This window comes from Fusarium mangiferae, assembly GCF_900044065.1.
Source record: "Fusarium mangiferae strain MRC7560 genome assembly, contig: FMAN_scaffold006, whole genome shotgun sequence".
In the NCBI taxonomy this organism is placed as follows: domain Eukaryota; kingdom Fungi; phylum Ascomycota; class Sordariomycetes; order Hypocreales; family Nectriaceae; genus Fusarium; species Fusarium mangiferae.
Genome location: NW_024573926.1, coordinates 1,144,456 through 1,167,245, shown reverse-complemented (window position 1 = coordinate 1,167,245; position 22,790 = coordinate 1,144,456). Strand labels below are relative to the sequence as shown.

Here is a 22,790-nt window from a genome sequence, read left to right as displayed (position 1 = left end):
GAGTAACAAACAGGCGTCACATGCCATTGGCTTCGCAGCCCAATTTGATTTACGACAGGGCACAATTCTAATACAGCATCTCATGATGATTCTCGAGTTATACGCACAATCCCAATCAGACAACTGTGATACCATCGCCCTTACCAGGACGTCCCAGATCCCTCCCGAAACGCCAACCCGTTTAGTACAACCGGCCTACAAATCCTCTTCGCCTGCAATGATATTACAAACAGCCAAACAAGAGCCACTCACTGCTTGCTGCGTCTTCGCTCCCGGCGCTGCTGCCTCGCGCGAGCCTTGAGGGTATCTTCACCACGGTATTCCTCCGGCAAATCAAAATCAACCTCGGGTATCTCAGGCATGGGTAGACCCCATGCCATAATCTTCCTCCCTGTGCGCCTATGTCTATGCAGAGCGCTGTCGCGCTCATATCTCTTGCTGAAGAACGACTTGAACTCCTTGGGTGGTTCTGGCGGTTTTGGAGCTGGTGCTGCTTTTGCAGGACGCGGGATTTTGGCTACGGCTGGTTGAGGAGTCGACTTTCGATTCTTTGAGCCTTTGGCATTCTTGGATCTTGCCATGGCTTCCTCTTGCAATTGCTTTGCTGGTGATTCCGAGTCGCTTGCATCACAATTTTCGCTATCATCGCCGGCTTCGTCTTCTTCGACACTCGATGAGTTTTCTTCTTCCTTCTCAGCCCGGGCCTTGTCTTTCTCCATCTTCCGTCTCTTCTCTTCCAACACCCAATTCCGAAACTTGTCAAGAATAGCCTGGCATCCTTTGATGAAATGGTTACGAGCAGGCTCAAATGTCTTCTTCTTTGTCTCTGTTACACCACTCACGCCCATAACTCTTAACCAGTCATGCCCTTGGAGTCCTTCGAGAAGTCGGATAATTTGGTCCCTTTCGTGTTGTGCTCTGCCTTTCTCGGTGTTACGTATTGATCTCTCCAGCCGCTCAGCGCGACGATGTATTGGCTGAAATAGTTTATCTGGTAAAGGATCTTCAATGGTCTTGTTCTTCGACTGCGATTCTAGAAAACCTAGATCGACTTGCTGACAATCGAATACATTGTAGAAGAGGGCATCGCCGTATCCTCGTACAGGATATTCAATTGCGGGGTGGTGAGTTTGTGGGATCGCGCGTTGATTTTCTGAAACAGCGCGTCGGGGATCGGAATCAACGATTACGATGGGCGTGTCAACATTGAATAATTCTATATAGAGTTAGAAGATGATGTATCTTGTACGCAACATCCAGGTGAACGATGGGGATTTTTTTGGACGTACGCTGCTCCTTGGGCTCATTCCCAATCACCTCATCGTATTCAGGAAAATAGGCAGAGAGTTCGCTTTTGAACCTCGTAGCTTCCTGAGAGCGCAGCTTGCGGCCTTGCTCCTGTGTATTAGTATCGCTCGGTTGAGGCTGCAACCGATCGAGTTCATGTTTGATTCCATTGATAACTTTGCTCTGGTGTTTTGTAAGAGCCTGCTCCTGCTTCGGCTTCGATGTCGCGCTGTCGGTCGTAGGAGGAGGGGGTATTGGTGTCGTAGTCGCCACTGGAGGCGTCGCAGCAGGTTTGCGCGTGGGTGGTGCCGCTTTGTTGTTGTCGATATCGGCATCACGGAGTCCGTGAGTGCCCTTTGCGAAGATCTCGACTGTTAATCGCGTTCTTTTCGGTTTCATCGCATCGAAATCGCGATCGTGGGTGTCGAGTGCCCTCTTGTTGCGCCCTCCTCCTCCTCCGCCCTGGGCATGTGCGAATACTCCTGCTGGGGGCGTCAGGTGGTGATGTGAGTGATGCTGATGCGGAGCTTCAGCGCGCCGCGACGAACGGGTGACGGAAGCCATTGGAAGACGACCAAATGCCTGGCATGGTTTCAAAAATGTATTTCTTTTAGTCCGCCAGCTCAGTTTGAAGATGGCGTCGTCGATGTTGATGGGTTTTTTCGAACGCGGTTCCGGTGCGAGTGCGACCGGTCTGTACTGCACGTTTGCAGTCAGTGGAAGCTTGGCTCCGTCTCACAGGCCACCAAGCCAAGGTTTTGAGCACCAGTGTCCTTACAATTTCAGGGCAATGGCGCCACTGTGCCCCCTATATCCCACTGACAAATGCAGAGCTACAGGGCATTCGCGCGCTGGAGCCACCTGTGGCAAATGAGTTCCATGGTCATGCGCACCTCGAAAAACTATAGTGCGATAAATGGCAATGGTTGCCTGTAAGGGCGTCCCAGCTAGGTATCCAATAGGTGACAGAAATATTGACTACCAGAATAGTGGAGGTTCAAAGGAACTTTCTCTGGAATGACAGCTTTGTGACTGGACCACACATATACAACATAGCAGAAAAGTTTATTAACTTTTTAAAGCAAAGTATCAAGAAACTGAATTCTTTGATTGAAACACTTGTATTTCTACTGAAAAGCTTCAAGTGTTCGCTTACGTTACGACTGAATTAATAAATTATGCTTTCTTATTAGTCGTGAGATTGCTTGGAAGCATCTGGCTTCAGGGTATGGATATCATGTTCATTACAAAAAGCGAGAGAACCCAGGACCTCTATTCTCAGTGAAGGATTCGGGTAAGATCCAAACCCTTTGCTCTCAGATCAGTTGTCTCATCATTCAAGATAGTCCCTGGTATACATGAACGACCGTTGTGTGCTTCTTTATGCTTGGACACCTTCGCTTATTTGGTACAGTAGGTATGTAAAGTCTCGAAGCCCTACCTATTCAAGCCATAGGATGAATAGCTGGGCTAGGGTTTTTACACAGCTTAGATGAGCTTCGCAGCAAAATCATTTGTTAGCTAGAACTGGCAGCTGCACGAAGAGAATATTCATGATCTTGGGTATTCGTACTTGATGTCGTGAACCATAATCCGGGAACCGCTCTATACACAAAGGGTATAATATCCTGAAACCAAAACACCTCGCCAAACACCAAGTGCCTTACTAACTATACGTGCATCTTCTCGACATCCTCCTTTTTCTCCCTCTTCGCCGCCTGTTTCTCCTCCTTTGTTGGTTTAATGCCAAGCTTCTTCAAGACCTTCTTTACTGGTCTTCCCTCTTGCTTCTCTGCCTCTTCTCGTTGTAAGACTTCCCTCTCCTTCGCGGCACTTTCACTCTTGTCCTTGGCTTCCTCTTCCCTACGCGCCGCCTCCTCTGGGGCTATTATCTTATCTTTCCTGTGTCCCACACGTTGAGCAAAGTCCTTGCCCTTGCGCTTCGTCTTGATATATGTCTCTAGTCCTATCAACACCACATAGGACTTGGAGATCGAGACGTGGCTCATATCAACCTCTGACTGCCGCAAGCTCGCAACAAAAGCGCGGAAATTTGCAGCGGGTGGGCGGTAGTGTCCGCTCAGGGGTGAGAGGGATGATAATCGACCATTCTTGATCTTGATCAGACCGGCGCTCGCTATTCGAGAACCCTGGAGGAAAGACGAGTGTTGAAATGCCCCTGAATCTTTGATGCCCACATACATGCGAAAGCTTGTGTCTGCAACGAAGATCCACGTATTCTTTCGGACAGATTTGCGCATCAACTTGTTAAAGATTGTGGACGCTGAAATCTGGGACACTTTGTTCATACCCTGACTGTTGTCAAAGTCAGGGGTCGCATACTTGGCAGCCCGGTCTGCCTCTCGTCGCGACTCTAGAGAGGAATCGGAGCTGGAACTGCTGACAGATTCGAGGGATCGTGCATCCTCAGACCGGGCTGCAGCGTTGAAAGCCGGCGTGGAATCGTTCACAGGCACGACACCATATATGCTGTCCTTGAAGTCTTCTGTGGTATCAATGCGCTGGCCATTCTTCGCCCAACAGAGTCGGCCTTCACTATCGACTTCAACAAGGTAGTACTGACGCTCTTCACGAGACAGATACCGAACTTGCTCCCGCTCAAGTCGATCGCGTGGACAGCCATCAACCTCAACGTTGCGGCCTTCACCATAGTCAAGCCAGTAGAAGAAGTTCTCGGTTGTATCTGTTCGCTTCCAAACTTCGTGGTAGCGGCAAAGATTACTTCCATAACGGTGCTTCTGGTCAACCATCTCGAGGAAGTATCGAATTCCCATCATGCGCGCCTCATGTTTCCGTGCAGCAGTGGCTTTCTCACGTCGCGCTCGTGCAGCAGCTCGTTCTTCGGGGGAGGCATCTTCATCGGAAGACGATTCTGAAGATTCAGAATCTGACAAAAGGTCATCATGGCCTGCTCGTCGCGCAACGGCGCTCGCCTTCTTCCATTTCTCCCGTGCACTCGCCGACTTGTGTTTCGCAAAATCGTCCGCTTTTGACTTATCGAAAGCTTCACTGTCAGCTTCTGTTTTCGGTCGTGGCAGTGTCGCATGTCGAAATTGAGCTTCTCGAATTGCAGTGACCCATCTTGTACTTGCATCCAAGCCAAACCCTTGCATCTCTCTTCTTGCGCGATATCCTCTAAATGTTTTCTGTATCGTTCGCGCAGCTTGCGCCTGCGCCTGGTCCTCCTGACTGACTGTCGACATACTGGCAGCTCTATTGCGCTGACGCTGGGCTTCGCGCGACCAGCGCCTTCGCTCGCGACCTCTGCGCTTTGTTTCTTGTTCGCGTTGTTGTTGAACAAGTGCAATTCGTTCGAACTGCTTCGGTGAAGGTGGTTGTAGAGAGTTCATGTAATCTTTTGTCTTAGTGGTAAAGTGTAAGTCACTGTTAGTGGATGACGTAGAGCTGGCGGTTGAGAATTTGGAATCGGTACGGGTCGGTAGTTGTGCTGTTAAGCCCAACGGTGATTGACACGGGGTCCCCTCCAGTTCCATACTGATATCGTTTGGGGTCTGCACTAAAACCGGTAACATCAAACAACGGTTTTCTAGAATATCGAGTTGCGTCATGGTCGTGGGGTTGAGCTGGGTTGGGAATGTGGGGGTGGGATAATGAATGGCGATAAAATCCTTGGAAAGGGCTCTTAATCACATCGAGAAACAAGAAAAGATGAAGCTTGATGAACTCATGACACTTCGAATCTCTTTAGTTCAGAGCTGGATCTTGTCACTCTTATAAACATGGTCTTTACTACTGATGTAGTCAGGCCGATGCCCTGAAAAGCAGGTTCTTGTCACTCTTGTCACGGGAGAACGGCACTTGGCAATGCTGCAAAGACCATTGGCATCACCGTAAAATCTCGATAGATTGCTTTATTGAGACGCCGCGATGCTTGGTAAATGCCGTTGCGTACCGACATGTTCTAGATTCGTGGCTGGCAAATCGTCAGAATAGCGGCACGTAAATCTGTCAAGAAACTCACTCATTGGCTGATGCGTAACAGCATATCCTCTAAGCCATACCGAACGCGACATGGTTATGTTAAGCTTCATTCGAAGTCAACAGCTTAACTGTTAGTATCGCGCGCCTGTTGTTAGCAACCACAATTCTCCTGCTGCGCCCTGGCGCCTATACTCAGCCCTTTGGATACGAGAGCTTAAACGCCCAGTGGCGGAGCGCCGTACCGTCTTGGCGAAGCAAATGGTATGGTTTTCGAGATATGCTTGACTGTTTCCGTACAATGCCAAACCTCGGTTCCATCTTGGCTCTCGAATCAAGCACAAGCTAAGAACAGACAAGCATGCAATACCCCCGTAGGGCCATAAGAGATAAGATCATCCAACTCATTATCATTAATACGGATCGTTGGCTGCTGCATATGTGCGTGAGACTGGGCCAAGTAATATATATCGTTTGTACAAAGAGGCCTCCCATGATTGAGACCCAAAGGTAAACATATCCAAAGAAGAGAAGATGCTAAGACGATAGGAACGCTATGCAAAGAGGAACTCCTTGAGGACTGGCGATCCAGAGAATTCTGGATTTAACAATATGCAACTAGTAGAATCAGCATAATATTGTACTGGAAACTTCTGTTACACGCACTTGAGAAAGTATTGTAGGCCTGCCCGCCTTTTCTCGAGAAATCTGGGCCGAAACTTGGAGATGACACTCTTGGGCGGAAGCGCCGGAACAGCTGCCTCGAATCCGGGGAAAGTTTGAACCAACCGATATCGAAAGTCGTCAAACTCCGAATACCGTTTACGAATATTCATATAACTCCCCTGTCGTTGGGTCAGTCAACACGTCTTCAGATCAGCACGCCACTGCTGAACCAGCACCAGTTACTCACATTGAGAGCCTCGACACGGATATTCCACACCACAAAGGCCCCGATATTGGTTGCACTGCCGTTAACAATGGTATAGCTGACAATCTCAACACTCTTGGCCCAGCAAGCGCTGTTGCGGTCGTCGAATTCGCTTGCTTCGTTGTCACGTAGGGTTATAGCACCAGCAGGAAGAACGGAGTCGGTCGACATATTCGATATGGTTCGTTGATGGCCGGCGCGGGTGTTGAGCCAGTATGGTGGCGATGTTATCGAACTCGGGGAGACGGTGGATGATTCAGTTTCGTGCCGCCCATGATTGCTATCGTGCGGGTCATGATCGAAGGATGTGCGTGGTGTCTCAAACACTTCGGTAGCTGCGGTCTGTGTCTCAGAACCACCTGGATGCGATGCGCCGGCGGCCAGATTGCCATTGCCAGGCGCTTGATCTATCGCAGTCGCCATTCAACCATGCGTTGAAACAAAATGTCGGGCTTGAATGGTTCGAGTTGCTAGCAAAGAGGCTTTCGAGGTGACAGCTTTAATAGTTCTGAATTGTATGTGATTCAATGGTAAAATCGTGTCGCAAAGACTTGTCGCAATGATTCAATCGATCCAGTCGAGTAATGTTGATGTTTGATTAACGGTTGAAATCGTATCAGCGAGTTAGGACAACAGCCCATGAATTGCAGCCCTGCTTTTTAGTTGATAAAGCGCAAGGATTTGGGTTGCGGAGCAGTAGAGAAACAGTCAATCATGTACAAGTCGTCAGGATGAGGTTGATGATGAAATCACGGAGCGAGTAGAGGGCACGATCCAACCAGGGACATGGTATAAGGTGGTGTGTGTCTGGGTAGTGGCGATAGCTTGTCCCAATTGAAAGGATGAATTGGATGTGATGTCGTAGAGCAAAGCCTTAAACGGCGCCGTTCCGGGCCTTGCAGCTTGATTTTTTCCGATTGACGGAGGGGCCCGCGCCCCCGGTCCATGGCAGTCGGGACAACCTAGAAGGCACCTGTAAACTTTGTGACCTCTGGCTTCTTGTTTCTGTGAATCTACTACGAATTTGGTTAATCATAGTATTTACATCCACAGTCTCCGCGAGGTATCGCGGCATGGGAGGAGAGTCGACTTATCGTTCAATGCCTACTGAAGCTAATTACCTACTTACAGTAAACCAATCACATGCTGTATGTAGTACGGAAAAGGTTTTCGTAGACAAACTCAATGCCCACTGACTTGGATATCAACCAAAATAGCACACTTGCAAGGGTACGCCATGACCGCCGCATTCACGGCCGGCCTTTGTCTTGAAATACGGAGCTCGAAAGCCACATCCGCTCCGTGCCCGGCCGAAGAGGTCGGGCGGATACCGGTCGTCTGAGCTCGGGATGTAGCGGAACCCAGATTGATAAGCGTGAGATCTCATCGAATGTGGCTTTCTATCAAGGGATACAAGAACAGAGAGTCTGGTTACTTTGTTCTAAGCCACAGAACTCTCATCATATCATATGACATTGTCATCTGGTCCAGTTCAAACTGTAACTCTAATCGTAACCAAGGAGCGAAATAGAGGAGGTTGGAAGCAAAGGAGTGACCGAAGTTGGAGGAAGACACCAAGGTCGAGTGGCCCAAAGTTTCTGTTAAGTTCTTGCACGTTCACTTTGAATCAGGAGAAATTATCCTGGCTCTGCGGGGTAAGAATCTACTCTCCACATAGAATGAATACCTCTCGAGACTTGAGGATTCCTTTGAAGTCGAGGCTGGTCCCTTTCAGGTTTGGTTATCTTTTTGTGACCCGTCATAACCAAGTCTTTGTGTACTCTGTAAGGGCCTTCGCCTCGATTGATGCCTGCATGGCACGAGCACGATTCGATACGATACGAAGTCACCTTACTATCTTGTACGAGAGACAAGTGGACATCGCTTCGGTTAGTCCGTCATATCTCCAAATGCACTCCGCTTTCCAAATGTCTTATAGCCAGCAGAGTGTTCCTTCACCTGCGATATTGGGTTACCAGAAGTGGTGATTGTTCGACTTTGCTGTGTGATACCTCATAAAATGTGCGACTGTGATTGCTTCTCTATGAGTCTGCACATCTGGCCGCGTCAGCTCCATAGTGAGGCACAAACAAGATATCATCAACACCAACGATTGGCGCGATATCCATAGCATCATGTTCTCGTCGTGGTGCATTGCGCGGGGTTATCGAAGGGCTCAGTGCAGTGACATGCCCCGCCCATATGCAAGAAATACGAAGGTTGTTGGCTGGTCCAGATGCCTAGCACCGAACAGATTTACCCTTTATGGGAACAGTTGGCCACCATTCTTGCATCCGAGTGGCCAATCGTCCGTAAAGAATACTCCGACGTGAATCATGGTGGGCTCGTACATGTTGTGAGCGACTTCAACCACCAACTGGAGCGCGTCGTTCGCGTGGTCCAAGATGCACTCTGCGATGCACAATGAGAAGACCAAAATAACAAATGTGCAGTACCTAGTGGTCTCATATCGCTCCATGACTACTAGAGGTGGAGTCTGTAGTAGTCAACCGTTCGCGTCCGCCACAAAGCCAAGCTCTAGACATGCGGTTGAGAGGAGACAAACGAAGGACGACCTCCACTCGTGTGTATGCCCATGATGGCGAGTATGGGGCATCACCGACATCTGACAAGAGTACGGTAGCGTTGAGCCAACTGAAAAGATCTCCATTGGGATCTTCTGAAGATCACAGACCGGGCTGCCGTAACAAGAACATTATCGATGATACTATTGACTCCTTTTTAATCACGGCTCTTAAAACCAAGGGCCTTGGAGATTACGGTTTTACAACAAGCGAGCCAAACCTCCCCAGACCGCCCTAAAAAGTCCAAGCTTCAGCGGCGGACCGCGCTAGTTGAGTCTGTCGGGCCTAGCCTCCAGAGTATTCCGGGACCTCCTGGGCACAAAATGCGCCGAGTGGTGGACGATATGGAGCAAATAAAGTCTCATTGCTGCTGGGATATGTTAGAGCTAAGCCCAATGCTGCTATGCTGCTCCTAAAGTCCCCTGTTCGCTCTGCGAAAATTGGTGCTACTGGTGCTACTTTGTCCACCGTCTGTGGTCATGATATCGCCCAGGCTCGGGTCTCGCCTCAGCTTTTGCTACGGTCATTTCTTTTGACGCTGTAGCCCGGCGGTAGGTATCTGAACCTAAGGTATCCGTAGAGAGGTTTTCATCCATGATCCATGCATCCATATACATATAGCCGGGGGTTGTCTGTCATTGAAATGTCTCGGACCTCCTCGATCTTTTCTTCATCGTCCTCTTCTCTCACCACTTGCTTTTGATACACTCGCTATATCAGACCTGGTCTTGATTCTCAACAGTCGTTAACTCGTCATCTTAATCTTTTATTTCTTCTTTTGCTCGCTATTCTCAAATTGTTGGTCGTCACTCACATACCTCGTCCTTAATCTGTAAGTCAAACATCGTCCGAGCCGACGGGTATTGCCCCGGTTGTCTTAGTGATAGCATCCTCCATACCTCTCCTTCCCGCAGAGCACAAGCAATCTCCTCATTATGGGAAAGAGAGAGACTTCCAATGGAATACAAGTGAATAAAACCGCTGACTCCCGGCCAAAGAAAATCCATACCTTTCGTCAATCTTCACCGTTTACGAGCTTTCTTGGACTTCTCGCATACGTATCAACCACATACATACCTTCATCGTATCCAGCACAACTAGTTCTCATACAAGACACAAATACGTCACAATAATGCCTTCTCTCCGAACAACCGTTCTGGCCGTTGCTGCCTCAGCCATTGCCGTTGTCAACGCCGACTATGTTATTGACCCCGAGAGTGTACCCCTGTCTCAACGCCGTGAGTAAAGCTCTATCGCCGGTTATTTTAGGGTGCAGGGACTAATACAGAACCAGGTGTTTGGTGCCAGAACGAAATAGAAACCTGCCCTATGATTTGTAGTCAGACTAGCAAGGGAGATACCAAGGTCAACGATTGTGATCCTGTAAGTTTCGTTATCTAGGCTTGGTTGACAACTGTTAATTTCTTTTGTCCAGAAAACCCTTACATACGGCTGCATCTGCGGTGACGGCAAGCAACCCAACGTGTCTGAATACTCCCTGACCCTACCATTCTACGTCTGCCAGGAATGGGGTAATCAATGTGTCGAGGACTGTAAGGGTAGTGCCTCTTGCGCTTCTGACTGCCGCCAGAACCACCCATGCGGTGCCAGCAACCCCAAGAAGTACAATGCCACCTCCACAGCTACCAACACAGCTGCCGTGAAAGCGACAGCCAGCGCTACTGACGATCCCAATGTTGTCTACACTGGCACTCCAGGAGGCGACGATGGTGATGACTCCGACTCAGACAGCTCAACAACAACAAAGACCAATGGCGCCGCCGTCATTGAGGCTGGGCGCACATGGGGCCTGACTGTTGTCTTGAGCACCATCTTCGCTGGGTTCGCCATGCTCTGAATTTCTCGTGATGCTTGGCGGTTTGCTGCCAAAGAGATTACTGCATTGCTTCTGTTCTCTTGTTTTTATTGCTCCACATTCCTTTGAAGCCTTGGACGTCTAGGTGTTTGGTTGTCTTTTATGGTGGGATATTTTCTTTTATGATTCAACTTGAGGGGTTACCCTTTTACATCATTAATATCGTTAATGTCGGAGGGACGAAGAGATGGGAATCGGTGGTAGAACAGGACGAAATACATGTCGTTGACTGCAATCAAGCAGTCGAACCACCAGGAACCTTTGACGACAGATTTGAAGCCAATGTGACATCATGATGCATGAAACAAGCAGTGGCCTATCGAGACATGTCGTTGTCGGTTCAAGAATTCCGAGAGTTGGAGGACATCACAGTCAGCGTCAGTCGATCTTCACTCCACATTCCGCATTTCAAGACCCTTAGACGTTTACCGGGCTATCGGATCAACCAAACTGCCGTGATGTAAGTTTTGTTCTACAACTAGAATCCGTTCCAGCCAATTGCAGTTGAATGAGAAGCTCGTATTCTTTTTGTTGGTGCTCACGCGCTCACGAGCCTAGAAGGGCATGTGAAAATCATTCTATTCATGCGCCATTGATCCATAGCGTTAGTTCATCCCTCGCCTCGGCACCAACGGCTAAGACGGATCAAATAACGTCGAAACAATCTCATGATGATGTGTCTATGCGGCTCCTCCTCGTGAGCAGACAGGACTGGTGCACCCTTTTGACAGGGCTGAGCATGCGGAGGTCACTGTGCAATTGAGAGCACTACGTGGGGATGCTCAAGGAACTTGCTATTGTTCTCGAGTCTCACAAGAAAGGGGCCGTCAAAGTCGACCTGTTTCGTTAGCTGTCAAATTGATGATTGGAGCCTTCGAATGAACGAGCCGCTAATTACCCAATTTTAGATGCGTGTTTCCCCTGTAAGCGGATACCTCTAGTGGATCGGATCGCTGGTGTTAGCAGGGGCTTTGAGGTTTACGATCCAGGGGCTCGACGTACGACGACACCAGTACGAGTTGGAGGTCGAATTCCAATTTCGAGTCCTAGTCTTGAGCTGTCAAAACCTGCCCCTTTAAACCCTTTCAATCCCTTCTTTTCCTCAACTGCAAAAAAAAAAAAAAATCACTCTTTGGCGGTAACTGTTCATCAACATATTTAATTCTTTATCAGACTCTTCACCGCTATTCTTGGCTGGTTTACTCTGTCTCAGTCCTCCCGATCGTCTTCGCAAATCAGGTCCGCCACATATAACCTTGGCTTAACATCCAGTTCATCTACCGTTGTCGATAAGAGAAAACCTGTCACGCTTGTTGTATTATCTTTCTCTTCCCGCCCACGTGCCGCGCCGCCCGTCTCTGTTAGGATAATACTGCCTTGGTAGAGAGCCGAGGGTCAATCCATTTGCAGGCCTTTTGGCGGATCTACCTTACCCTGTCCTTCTGCAAGTCACTATTGCGCCGTCGCTGCAGGTCCGATTGTTTAGGCGTGTTTACCGACGTCTTTATTTTTTTTTTTACCTTCCACTTCGTTCCCTTTTTTAAAAGAGTCCCCCATTTTTGGCCCCTCCTCCTCCGGCCCCTCTCTTCCACCATGACTGCAAGCGAGACACTTCCGCTTTACAACCCAACGGCCACCGACCCGGACGGTACGAATATGGCTCCTAATACGAGTAAGTCCGAGAAGAAGAAACTCTTTGAACGCTTGAGTTCCATGGAGTATTGCAAAATAGACCGTTGACCACTAACGTCGGGACCCTGCAGAAAAGAATGTTGCCGAGTGCATCTCTGATGACGCACTGGTGCACTTCAAGTCATACAAGTACTCAAGCGTCGACCTGTCGCCAGTCTCGAAATACGTTCTTGGTCCTTTCGTATGTATTGCCTATACGTCCAGCTCTCTTTTGCGCATGTTTTCGACCCTGTTTTGCTTTTTTATCTCAACAATTATCATCTGGACGAGCTCGGCAGCACTCGCGTGCCAAGTTTTTTTTTTTTTGGGGAGCTCGTGATAGCTAACGCGTCTTTGTCGTCATGTAGTGGAATGCCTCTGTCAACCTCCTACCACTGTGGATTGCTCCCAACATGGTGACCCTTTTGGGTTTCTGCTTCATCCTGATAAATGTCGCTTTCTGTGCAATCTGGATGCCTGATCTCGTTGGACCGGTATGTGGGAGACCTTCCATGGCTCTGGAGTGACGTACTAACGCAAGTGTTATTGCAGGCTCCTTCATGGCTTTACTTCAGCTTTGCCTTTGGCCTCTTCATGTACCAAACGATGGATAACCTCGACGGAAAGCAAGCTCGACGAACTGGAACCTCAAGCGGCCTCGGCGAACTCTTCGATCACGGTATCGACTCCTTGAACTGCACACTCGCCAGTCTGCTCGAAACTGCCGCTATGGGTCTTGGTACCTCTCCAGCTGGCATCATCACCGCTCTATGCCCATGCCTGCCCATGTTCTTCTCGACTTGGGAAACCTACCACACGCATACTCTCTACCTAGGCGTTATCAACGGTCCTACAGAAGGCATCCTTATTGCCTGTGCAATTATGATCATGTCTGGCATTTGGGGACCTGGCATCTGGACCATTCCTTTGGCTAATGGCATCAAGGATACTCTACCTGGGCTTGCTGAGCTCCTTGGCGAGACCACTTTCCGAGATATCTGGATTGGCCTAATCATTGGCTCCCTCGTCTTTACACAGATTCCCTTCTGTGTGCTTAACGTTGCCAAGGCTCGCAAGTCTAGAGGAGAGCCCATTCTTCCCGTCTTCCTTGAGTGGATTCCTATGGCCGTCTTCACTTTTTCGATCGCCGCTTGGGTTTTCTCTCCTTACAGTACCATCATGAAGGAGAACCACCTCATGCTTTTCTGCTTCATCATGTCATTCGTCTTTGGCCGCTTGACCACTAAGATTATTCTCGCCCATTTGACTCGTCAACCTTTCCCATGGTGGACCGTTATGCTATACCCCCTTGTTGGTGGTGCGTTCCTCGGAAACATGCCTCGATTTGGACTCCCTCAGGTCAGCGCCCAGTTCGAGCTTTTCTACCTGTGGGCCTATCTTCTCTTTTCCATGGTTGTCTATTTCCGCTGGGCCTGGCTCGTTGTTACCAGCATTTGCAACTACCTCGGCATCAATGCCCTCACCATCCCCAAGGAGAAACAGATCGCCAACAAGGCGGCACAGGCTGCCAACAAGCTACACTAAGCCGGAACTAGCCGTTCTAGCCGAGCAATTTTGTTCTGTCAAGCCCTGAGAGATCGAAATGACATAGAGAATAATCCACCCAGAGAGGCGCAGCATTTTGGAGAGAGATCATGGTACAAAAAATACTGGTGTCGCGATACAGGGCGAGGAATTAAAGCATGACGAGGGCGTTTGGTGTTTACTTGCGGGTTTCTCGCATTCTTCATGATGCTTGGATACTAAGGGGTCTTGTATCACGTCAACAACCATTGGGGTATATTCATTGTAATAGATATAAATGAGGAGTACGTGTAGATGATGGTGTTAGAGACTGCCTTTGGATAGGCCCCGGCTTTGACGCATAAGGCGCAAGCCAAATCAATAAGAAGCTTCAATTTTTTATTATCTATCGCCGTCCATACCAATTTCATGATACCTGGACTGTTGTCTCATCGTTGTTGCCTATGAGGGGCTTCACAGCATTTTAGAAACGTGGGGTTCACGGGATGACGTAGCCTGCGTTAGCTTCAGAAGATGGATGTCTGCAGGAACCTTTGGTAAAGAGTTACGATGAAATCTTGCTTGCCAGCTCGTTAGTTTCTCGTATCATAATGTTGGGTCAAGGGGTGGAAGTTTTTGAGAGAGAAATTTCCAACCTAGCTCCCAATAATGCTTACCTACCTATTTAACGGAACGCAAAACCCCCCTTAGGTCAAGATGAATGATCAGATAACACAACTCTATGCTTTTCCTCAAGGTGGTCTCAGTATCAATAGCATTGTGTCGAATTTCAGTCTCTCTGGAATGCATTCCAGCCTTTACTAAGACTGACTTGCACGCCAGGCTTAGGTATGATCAACGAGATCTTTCCATATCATTCAGCCTAGACTATAGCAGCTTGGCATAGGTAGTGAAGAGAATCGAGATAACGCCAACAGTATAACTATATCTGTATAGGCCAGTAAAAGCAATACGTGTCCAACTTGATAAATGCGTTCGGTGTGACTTATCCATATCGAATGCGCCCTCGTCATCAGGTCCTTTATAACCGTGAACCAATGGGGTTTGACCATTGCAACTATAATAACCCGACCCCTGGCTGTTCGACCATCGTTTAAAGGGTCCTCTCCCGCCCTCCCCCGCGCCTGTTGTGCACATCAGAAAGGCGTCTTTCGCCGAGAGCTAACAGGGGCTTCGGACCAATATCGTTCATAGCTGCTGAAGGACCAACATGAAGTCCAGATCCATTTCATAAAACACATAACACATAATGGGTTGAGGCTTAGTATTGTTATAGAGAAAACCAAAGAATCAACGGAGAATAATGTGAGCTTTGACCTCTGCTTGTGGCCACACGCATATGGGATTGTGGCCGGAGTGTTGAGTCAAGGTACCAAGATTCGCCTGTGGTTCTGGGCCTGGGTGAAGTACCTACCTACCTACTACTATTTTCCTCCCCACATCTGTTCTTGTCGTACCTGGCCTTATCCTCCTCCCTTGCATGGATGGGCTGGCGAGAGAGGTTTAACTCCTGACACGAAGCACTTGTTTGCTTGATTCTACTCTGTCTTTGTTCGCAACGTCCACGCTCACTGCCACAGCTGAACTTTTGCGCATTTTCATACGATTGTTCTGATCCTCCAGACGGAATGAGCTAGTTTTGCGCCCCACGATAACCCGAACCAAAACCCGCTTCTTGTTGGTTTAGAGTAGTATTTATTGGTGTCTTCCCATACCTGGCTGAATCTTCGACAATGCCTCGACCGCTATCGCAACTGTCATTCCTTTCAAAGCTTCTCGTCTTTGTCTGCCTGCTTCTATCGACGGTCGCCGAGTCCATGACACTTTCAGATGAAACCCTCGAGAACATTCCTTCGCCCGGCGACGACTTTGATATCAAGGATGGCAAGCTTCTTGCTCCTATTCTGATTCCTCGTGTGCCTGGCACCGAGGGTCAACGGCGTGCTCAGAAACACTTTGTCGAGTTCTTCAGGGAAAATCTCCCCGAATGGAAACTCGAAATACAGAATTCCACTTCAAAGACACCTGTGCACGGAAACAAGCAAATCCCATTCTCAAACCTCATCTTTCGAAGAGACCCCCCTTGGGCGCAGAACGGAGACGTCAGTCGACTTACGCTGGTTGCGCACTACGATAGCAAATATGAGCCTGAAGGATTCATTGGCGCAATCGACAGCGCAGCGCCATGTGCCATGTTGATGCACGTCGCGAGGAGCATTGAGGATGCGCTCACTGCGAAATGGGCCAAGATGCAGAAGGATGGATCTGCGGATGATGGGCTTGAAGAGACTCAGGGAATCCAGATCATCTTTCTAGATGGCGAAGAGGCGTTCAAGCATTGGACGGAGGAGGACTCGCTTTATGGGGCCAGGTATGTTGAATATGGAGTTAAATACAAGGCAAACGGTTGACTGACTTGGTGTCAAGATCACTTGCTGAGGAATGGGAATATCAGTTCCATGGATCTACAGCAACTTACAGGACTCCTCTGGACTCTATCAGTCTGTTTGTTCTTCTCGATCTTTTAGGATCTGCGGATCCTACTATTCCTTCTTACTTCCTTACAACCCACTGGGCATACCGAGCCATGGCAGGTCTTGAGAAGCGAATGCGACAACTCAATGTCCTCGAGACCAAGCCAAGATTCCCTTTCCTTCCAGATGGCAACAAAACAGCCAATCGATTCACTCGCAGCTATATTGACGATGATCACCGACCCTTCATGCAGCGCGGCGTCGACATCTTGCATCTCATTCCATCGCCATTCCCCGATGTGTGGCACGAGATCACAGACGATGGTGAGCACCTCGATCTTCCAACCGTGCGTGACTGGGCGAGGATCACCACTGCGTTCGTGGTGGACTGGATGGGTATCCAGGACTTCATGCCCAAGTTGGCGGGAACTAAAGCGAAGAGGAATGGTGCGGCTGCGACAACTACGTCGAGCCGGAGGACGGAGCTTTAGACGATACGAACGTACATATCTGCATCATTTAGAGAAATGCCGGTGGGTTATTTTGGGCTTGGCGTTGTAGGCGCGATGACATGAAAAGAATCATGTAATGAACGGTCTATTTTGCCAACATGGAGTAAAGGAATTTTTAGTTGACTAGCAAACATCTGAACCTATTGCTCTTCTTGTTCATCGGGGTCTTCATGGCCTTTCTGCCGTATCAAAGGAACCCTGAAAACGCTCATATTTCCCGTGGGTACCGTGTAAGACGGACCGAGAAGGAGAGGCATTTATTAGGGATTTGCACCAACATCAGACTAGCAATAACTCCCGAAGTAGACGCCAAATTTTCCTGATTGGCCGATTCTATCTTGGACCCTGACTGCGCCTGTGAAAGGAGGGCGTCTCCAAGTTTAAGCCCCGGACAGTTTTTATGGAGTCTGGAGAGATGATACGCTACCGCCAACTTCCAGCGGGTTATTGGCAGTTTTGTTTTTGGTTTTGCGCGACATACGAGTAAGGTAAGGTAAGGGTATCGATCATATTTGTAGTTCAAGCTGACGTCGGTTTTTCTGGCGCCCTCTTGACTCATTTATAAGTCTGCTAGCAGTGGAGGTCTTCTATTTAAGTGGTTGCTCTCCCTGCTTCTTCCACAGGCGCTGTTCTTCAGTAGTTGTTGTAAATCAAACTCATCTTACACCTCACCATGTCAGCCATCTATTCTGAAGCCCAAGTTGCTGGGTTTCTCAAGTATCTTCAAGTCCCTCAAGAATTCTACGTGGGCAATGAGCCTATTCTGGACCATGCCTTTCTCAAAGTGCTGCATCAGCACATGATCGCAACAGTCCCATATGATAACTTGACGCTGCATTACTCGTCGCATCGCAATATCACTCTCGAGCCTCAAGCTCTCTACCAAAAGATCGTGGGGGATGGGCGCGGAAGGGGGGGTTACTGCATGGAGATTAACCTCTTCTTCTGCTACATGCTGAGAGCTCTTGGTTTCCAAGTATATCCCGTAGGCGTGCGAGTTCGTCTGCGAAAGGACGGTGTTCCTCACGGTGATTTTGTTGGCTGGCAAGATTGAATGCAATCCTGTCATCAGTATCGTTCACTAACTGCTCCTAGGGTTCACATTGTCAACGTTGTAACTCTACCTGATAATTCTCGCTGGGTTATGGATGCTTCATTTGGCGGCGACGGCCCAACACAGCCCATGCCCTTGGTCGAGGGCGCCGAGTGGGTTAACATGGGAACACAAGATGCTCGTCTTATAAAGGACTTCATTCCCGGCCAAACAGAGCTCACATCCGGGCGTCGTCTCTGGATCTACCAATGCCGCAACTCCCGCGACCAGCCTTGGACCAGCTTCTATGCTTTCAGTCACTCAGTTGAATGGCTACCGGCCGATTTCGAGATCAGCAACTGCTACACGGGCACAAGCCCACGCAGTTTCCAGACAACGACGGTTTTGATTGTCAAGTTCCTTCTAAGAGAGAGCAAAACGTCACCAACGGGTGAAGAAATTTACGGGAAACGAATGCTGGTTAATGATGTGGTTAAGGAGAACCCTGGAGGTAAGACAAAGGTTCTGAAAGAGTTGAGGACAGAGGATGAGAGAGTGGAGGCGTTGAAGGAGTATTTTGGCATTGATTTGACGACGGAAGAGAGAGAAGCTATTAAGGGCTTCCAGACTGAGATTAAGAGCGAGTAGAGGATGATATACCAGCAGTCATTAATTTATATGTTTATGATAGAAATGATTGTTCCACTTTTAAGAGATTATATGAGATTGTCTTGCAAAGAAAACTTTGAAATACTTTCGTTCGGTTATGGTAATACGCAAATATGCTTTGTATCGATCAAGTCTCATATCTCCGTGCAGAACCTTTTCTGTATAGAACCAGGAGTTTCTTGGCGTGATAAATGATGGATGATGGGTCTCAATGTCATTGCAAGTGTCTAATGCTCAGTTTTCCAAACCCCTCTGTGCGATGAATACACTCAACAGATTTAATGTATCGAAGTATGCCGTTGGACCAGTTGATTTTGACACACCGGTTCAATGTCAGAAGTCTCATTACATACTTGGGATATTGCATTACTAGGATTAGCCATACAAGCAGAGGTTTACAGAATTAATCGGTGATCACCATGAAATGGATTTGTTCCTTCAAGTGATAGATATCGCATTGACCTACCCTGAAGCCAGGAGCTCTCTTCGAGTCCCCACCAAAGTTGGAGCTTTGACCAATCAAAGCTCTCCACTGCCACCACGTAATGCAAGCTACGGTGCACCATCCATCTTGAGCTGTCCTGTCTCATCCACTTGGCCTCAACTCCAGAACCGACCGAATCGACCTGCGATAACGTCAAAATCATGCGCTTCTCAATCGCATCGTCCCTAATCCTCCTAACGAGCGTGGCTAGAGCTGCCTCGTCTTGGAGTTTCACCGATGGCTCCGTCACTGTCGGCTCCAAGAGAGCCCAGGGCGTTACTGCCAAGTAAGCTAGCTGTCCCTCTAGACATGCCATGATGATGTTATCATGAGCGATTGAGTGCGAGAGAATGTCCACTGACTAGTCTGATCAATATAGATTTAGCGATCAGAAGCCTACCAAGAAGTCTCTTGTCCTAGGCAAGACAGATACCATCAAGGTCTCGTTGACCACAACCGAAGCTGGCGAGCCAAATCGACCTCACCAGGCATTCCTTGTCCTTACCGAGTCAACTGGCCTCGAGGCCCCGTTTCCTCTCAAGATGAAGGCCTCTGGAAAGGGCGAAGCCGAGATTGTGCGCAATCAATCAAACTTGAGTCAATTCCACGACTAACAATAATCACAGTCACAAAAGGATCTCCCTATTCAACTACTCCTCTCCGACGAACCCATTAAAGCCAACCTTGTCCTGGGATCTTTCGGCTCCTCCAACCCCCTTATTTCCCCCGTCTTCGATATCGAAGTCCAACTCGACTCCAATGCTCCTTCACCTCAGTATGAGGCTCCTGTTCGATATGGCCCCCGAGCCGAGATCGACCACATCTTCAAGGTCGGCGACTCGAGTCCTCCCGTGGTTGTCACTCTTGTCTTTGTGCTCGCTATCGTGGCTAGCGTTCCTGCTCTCTTCCTCGGGGTACGTGTGAATTCTGCCATCACACATTCACGGACTAACAAGGATGTAGTGGCTCTTCCTTGGTGCCAACGTCAACCATTTGCCCAAGGCCCTCAAGGCTGCACCCATATCTCACGCTGTCTTCTTTGGCTCCATTGTCGGCATTGAGGGCACGCTGTTCCTCTACTACGCCCAATGGAACCTCTTCAAGACCTTGCCTATCGCCATTGTCCTTGGCGTAGTGTCGCTTCTGAGTGGAACCAAGGCTCTGAGCGAGGTCCAGAGTCGACGTCTCGCTGGGGAGAGGTAATCTGGTTGCAACATTCGAAAGTGACTGCTTGGCATGATAGAAGGGCTAAAGCTCGAAACCATACATCGCAAGTCGATGTTGGTAGAAGACAGGGGAAGACTGATCTCTTACTAAAAGAACAGCTATTGCCCGATTGCGGGTATCGATATACATACAATGGATGTTCCATGATGGGAATTTCTGTAACATCAAAAGTCCATCAATCAAGAGGTTCAAGGACGAGTAACTTTTCCCAAGAGTTGAAATGATGCCAAATTATAGGCATGCAAAACGGATGTACATTATGATAGACACTGGAAATGGAGTCGGATTTGGTGACTTTTCAATAATTGCTACATCCCAATAAGCGAATACGTGCCATGATTTTGTGATCCCTGGACTGAGACATGTACCTCGAACGATTCATCCGTGTAACTACCAGTCAATAATCAGTGCTTACTAGTCCTCTGCCTGTCCTGCCTGTCCTGCCTGTTCTCTTACAACGTTCCATGCTTATCGCAATATTCAGTATCCATCGCTTACTCATATACTGGAAAACAATTACCTCTCAACACTTATTCCTCCTTCGGCTTGGTCCACATACTCAGCTGTTCCTCCAAGACACTGTTGAACCATTGTGTCTTCTCTATGATGGGTGCGTGTCCCATATCGTCCACAATGTGTACAGAGCCTGGTTTCAGCACTTTGATGAGCCGTTCGCCATTTGGAAAGCTGATCATGTTGTCACGCTTTCCATGCATAATCATGATGCGCTCAGAGCCGACACCGTCTGCTATTTCCCGTAGCTGGTCATCCGTCTTGTTGTGCAAAGCTGCCGCCGCAAGTTGACACATGAGCATTTTGGTGGTGTACAGCTCGGGATTTGTTTTCTTGGTGAGTTCCTGAGCCTGGAAACGCTGAAAGTTGGTCTCGAAGAGGCCGTATGTTGGACCACCCTCTGGCGGTGGTGGGCTGCATCGTGCGGTGACGCCTGGCTCAGGTAGTATATCATCATCTGGTGCGACGAGCCACTCGGGTGTGAAGAGCCGGAGAGCGGTGTCGACAATACTGCGCTCCATGGACTTGGGGATGATCATACCCATGGTGTCTGAGACAGTTTCCCACAGTCCCTTTGTGTTCTGGACCTTGCCTGATGTGCAGATGAGGGAAAGCGACTGCAGACGCTTGGGAATACGAATGGCAATTTCTTGTGCAATCATGCCACCCATGGAGATACCAACGAGGTTGATATCCCGCTCAGCCTTCCAGCCAACATGGTCGATGACCTCGATGGCATCGAGTGCCATGCCGCTGGTAGAATAGACACCCACGGGCTTGTCGCTGCCGCCCATCCCACGATTATCGATAATGAGAACCGAGTACTTGTCGGCTCGATCATGGCCGAAGTACTTTGTTTGACGCTGCCATGATGTCTTGACTCCTGCCAATCCCATAATAAGCTACATGCAGTCAGCAGTCAACCTCCCCTCTCAGAATATGACCAAATCTGAAGCAAACACGATACAGACAGTACGAAAGAGTAACACGCGGACGGAGAGATTAAGGGAATTTTAACGGAAGAAACGTACCACAAGCTTGACGGGTCCCTGACCATGAATCTCCCACGCAATGCCGACTGGACCACCGCGACCCTCAGCGACAGAGACCTTGCCGTGAGAGTGAGGTTCTAGGGCCCAGAGTGTGCCTGGATAGGCTGGGTGCCTGAGCGTCTCCTCGGCAGAGGGAAACGTGCGTTGCCTGCGAGGACGTATCGCGTGTAAGTGAGCCTTGAATCCACACATGAGGAGCGAATGAAAAGAAGCAGACGAAAAAGAAAGAATGGAAAAGATAGGGAACAAAAAGACTGGAACGACTATGATGAAACGGGTTTGTTTTGTTGGTCGAGGACTCACAAGTCAGACGCCATAATCGATATTTGGCGTTTGTTTGCTCTTATAATAAACCTGGTCAGGGCTCTTTCTTGCGCAAACACGTTTGTGCACCCTTCGAGTCTCAAGGAAAGTCTTGTGCTGAGGTTTGATAAGTAGAGTCAAGTAAAGTAAGGTAGTATCTCAAGTTGCAGTTGACAAAAAGACCCCGTACGTCACTCCCGGACTACGCGAGTAGGAGAGTGTAGTGAGCACGGAGGAAATACACAGGTTTGAGCGAATGAAGAGTAATGGACATATAAAAAAAGCAAATACGTTGTAGGAGACTTGGCTGTGAATTGTGGAGAGGTAGAAGTAGGTAGTATTCGGAATACCTTGCCACAACTCAACTTGCAACTTGCCAGGGTGAGAGAGAGCAAGTGAGTGAGCGATTCAAGGCGACATGGATCGCTGCATCATGCCTCGGCGCTACCTACATTAGTACCTACAGTTGCTTGATCGCCATGGGCCTAGGCACGCCACGTGAAGAATCCGAACATGGCATCTTTAGTTACATTCCAGCCTCGATGGAAGTGAGAGCGATGCCGCAAACCCTACGAATTAGAGACCAAGTCAGCTAGTTATAGAGAGTTTAATATACCCATGAGTCACCTACCATTCAACCATCGCCAATTGACTGCACAACTCCAACA

General features: G+C 48.8%; 9 protein-coding genes across 9 annotated transcripts; 5 read left to right on the top strand and 4 right to left on the bottom strand.

Annotated features, from left to right (window-relative positions):
• Positions 1-248: 248 nt before the first annotated feature.
• On the bottom strand, positions 249-1,851 carry FMAN_03107 (uncharacterized protein; the record flags this gene model as incomplete). The annotated part of the gene is made up of 2 exons (XM_041831882.1): positions 249-1,216; positions 1,290-1,851. 2 exons carry the CDS (start codon positions 1,849-1,851, stop codon positions 249-251), a joined length of 1,530 nt encoding a protein of 509 aa, XP_041682401.1.
• Positions 1,852-2,957: 1,106 nt separating this feature from the next.
• Positions 2,958-4,802, bottom strand: FMAN_03106 (uncharacterized protein; the record flags this gene model as incomplete). The annotated part of the gene is made up of 1 exon (XM_041831881.1): positions 2,958-4,802. One exon carries the CDS (start codon positions 4,800-4,802, stop codon positions 2,958-2,960), a length of 1,845 nt encoding a protein of 614 aa, XP_041682400.1.
• Positions 4,803-5,801: 999 nt separating this feature from the next.
• On the bottom strand, positions 5,802-6,601 carry FMAN_03105 (uncharacterized protein; the record flags this gene model as incomplete). Its single annotated transcript, XM_041831880.1, has 3 exons — positions 5,802-5,865; positions 5,914-6,092; positions 6,161-6,601. The coding sequence occupies 3 exons, from the start codon at positions 6,599-6,601 to the stop codon at positions 5,802-5,804; spliced, it is 684 nt and encodes a 227-aa protein (XP_041682399.1).
• Positions 6,602-9,895: 3,294 nt separating this feature from the next.
• FMAN_03104 (uncharacterized protein) lies at positions 9,896-10,621 on the top strand (the record flags this gene model as incomplete). The annotated part of the gene is made up of 3 exons (XM_041831879.1): positions 9,896-10,001; positions 10,058-10,146; positions 10,199-10,621. The coding sequence occupies 3 exons, from the start codon at positions 9,896-9,898 to the stop codon at positions 10,619-10,621; spliced, it is 618 nt and encodes a 205-aa protein (XP_041682398.1).
• Positions 10,622-12,232: 1,611 nt separating this feature from the next.
• FMAN_03103 (uncharacterized protein) lies at positions 12,233-13,855 on the top strand (the record flags this gene model as incomplete). The annotated part of the gene is made up of 4 exons (XM_041831878.1): positions 12,233-12,311; positions 12,403-12,512; positions 12,679-12,804; positions 12,863-13,855. The coding sequence occupies 4 exons, from the start codon at positions 12,233-12,235 to the stop codon at positions 13,853-13,855; spliced, it is 1,308 nt and encodes a 435-aa protein (XP_041682397.1).
• Positions 13,856-15,588: 1,733 nt separating this feature from the next.
• Positions 15,589-16,820, top strand: FMAN_03102 (uncharacterized protein; the record flags this gene model as incomplete). Its single annotated transcript, XM_041831877.1, has 2 exons — positions 15,589-16,226; positions 16,283-16,820. The coding sequence occupies 2 exons, from the start codon at positions 15,589-15,591 to the stop codon at positions 16,818-16,820; spliced, it is 1,176 nt and encodes a 391-aa protein (XP_041682396.1).
• Positions 16,821-17,514: 694 nt separating this feature from the next.
• Positions 17,515-18,522, top strand: FMAN_03101 (uncharacterized protein; the record flags this gene model as incomplete). Its single annotated transcript, XM_041831876.1, has 2 exons — positions 17,515-17,885; positions 17,937-18,522. 2 exons carry the CDS (start codon positions 17,515-17,517, stop codon positions 18,520-18,522), a joined length of 957 nt encoding a protein of 318 aa, XP_041682395.1.
• A 666-nt stretch (positions 18,523-19,188) lies between these two features.
• FMAN_03100 (uncharacterized protein) lies at positions 19,189-20,230 on the top strand (the record flags this gene model as incomplete). The annotated part of the gene is made up of 4 exons (XM_041831874.1): positions 19,189-19,313; positions 19,407-19,602; positions 19,654-19,941; positions 19,991-20,230. The coding sequence occupies 4 exons, from the start codon at positions 19,189-19,191 to the stop codon at positions 20,228-20,230; spliced, it is 849 nt and encodes a 282-aa protein (XP_041682394.1).
• Positions 20,231-20,784: 554 nt separating this feature from the next.
• Positions 20,785-22,011, bottom strand: FMAN_03099 (uncharacterized protein; the record flags this gene model as incomplete). Its single annotated transcript, XM_041831873.1, has 2 exons — positions 20,785-21,669; positions 21,799-22,011. The coding sequence occupies 2 exons, from the start codon at positions 22,009-22,011 to the stop codon at positions 20,785-20,787; spliced, it is 1,098 nt and encodes a 365-aa protein (XP_041682393.1).
• Positions 22,012-22,790: the final 779 nt, after the last annotated feature.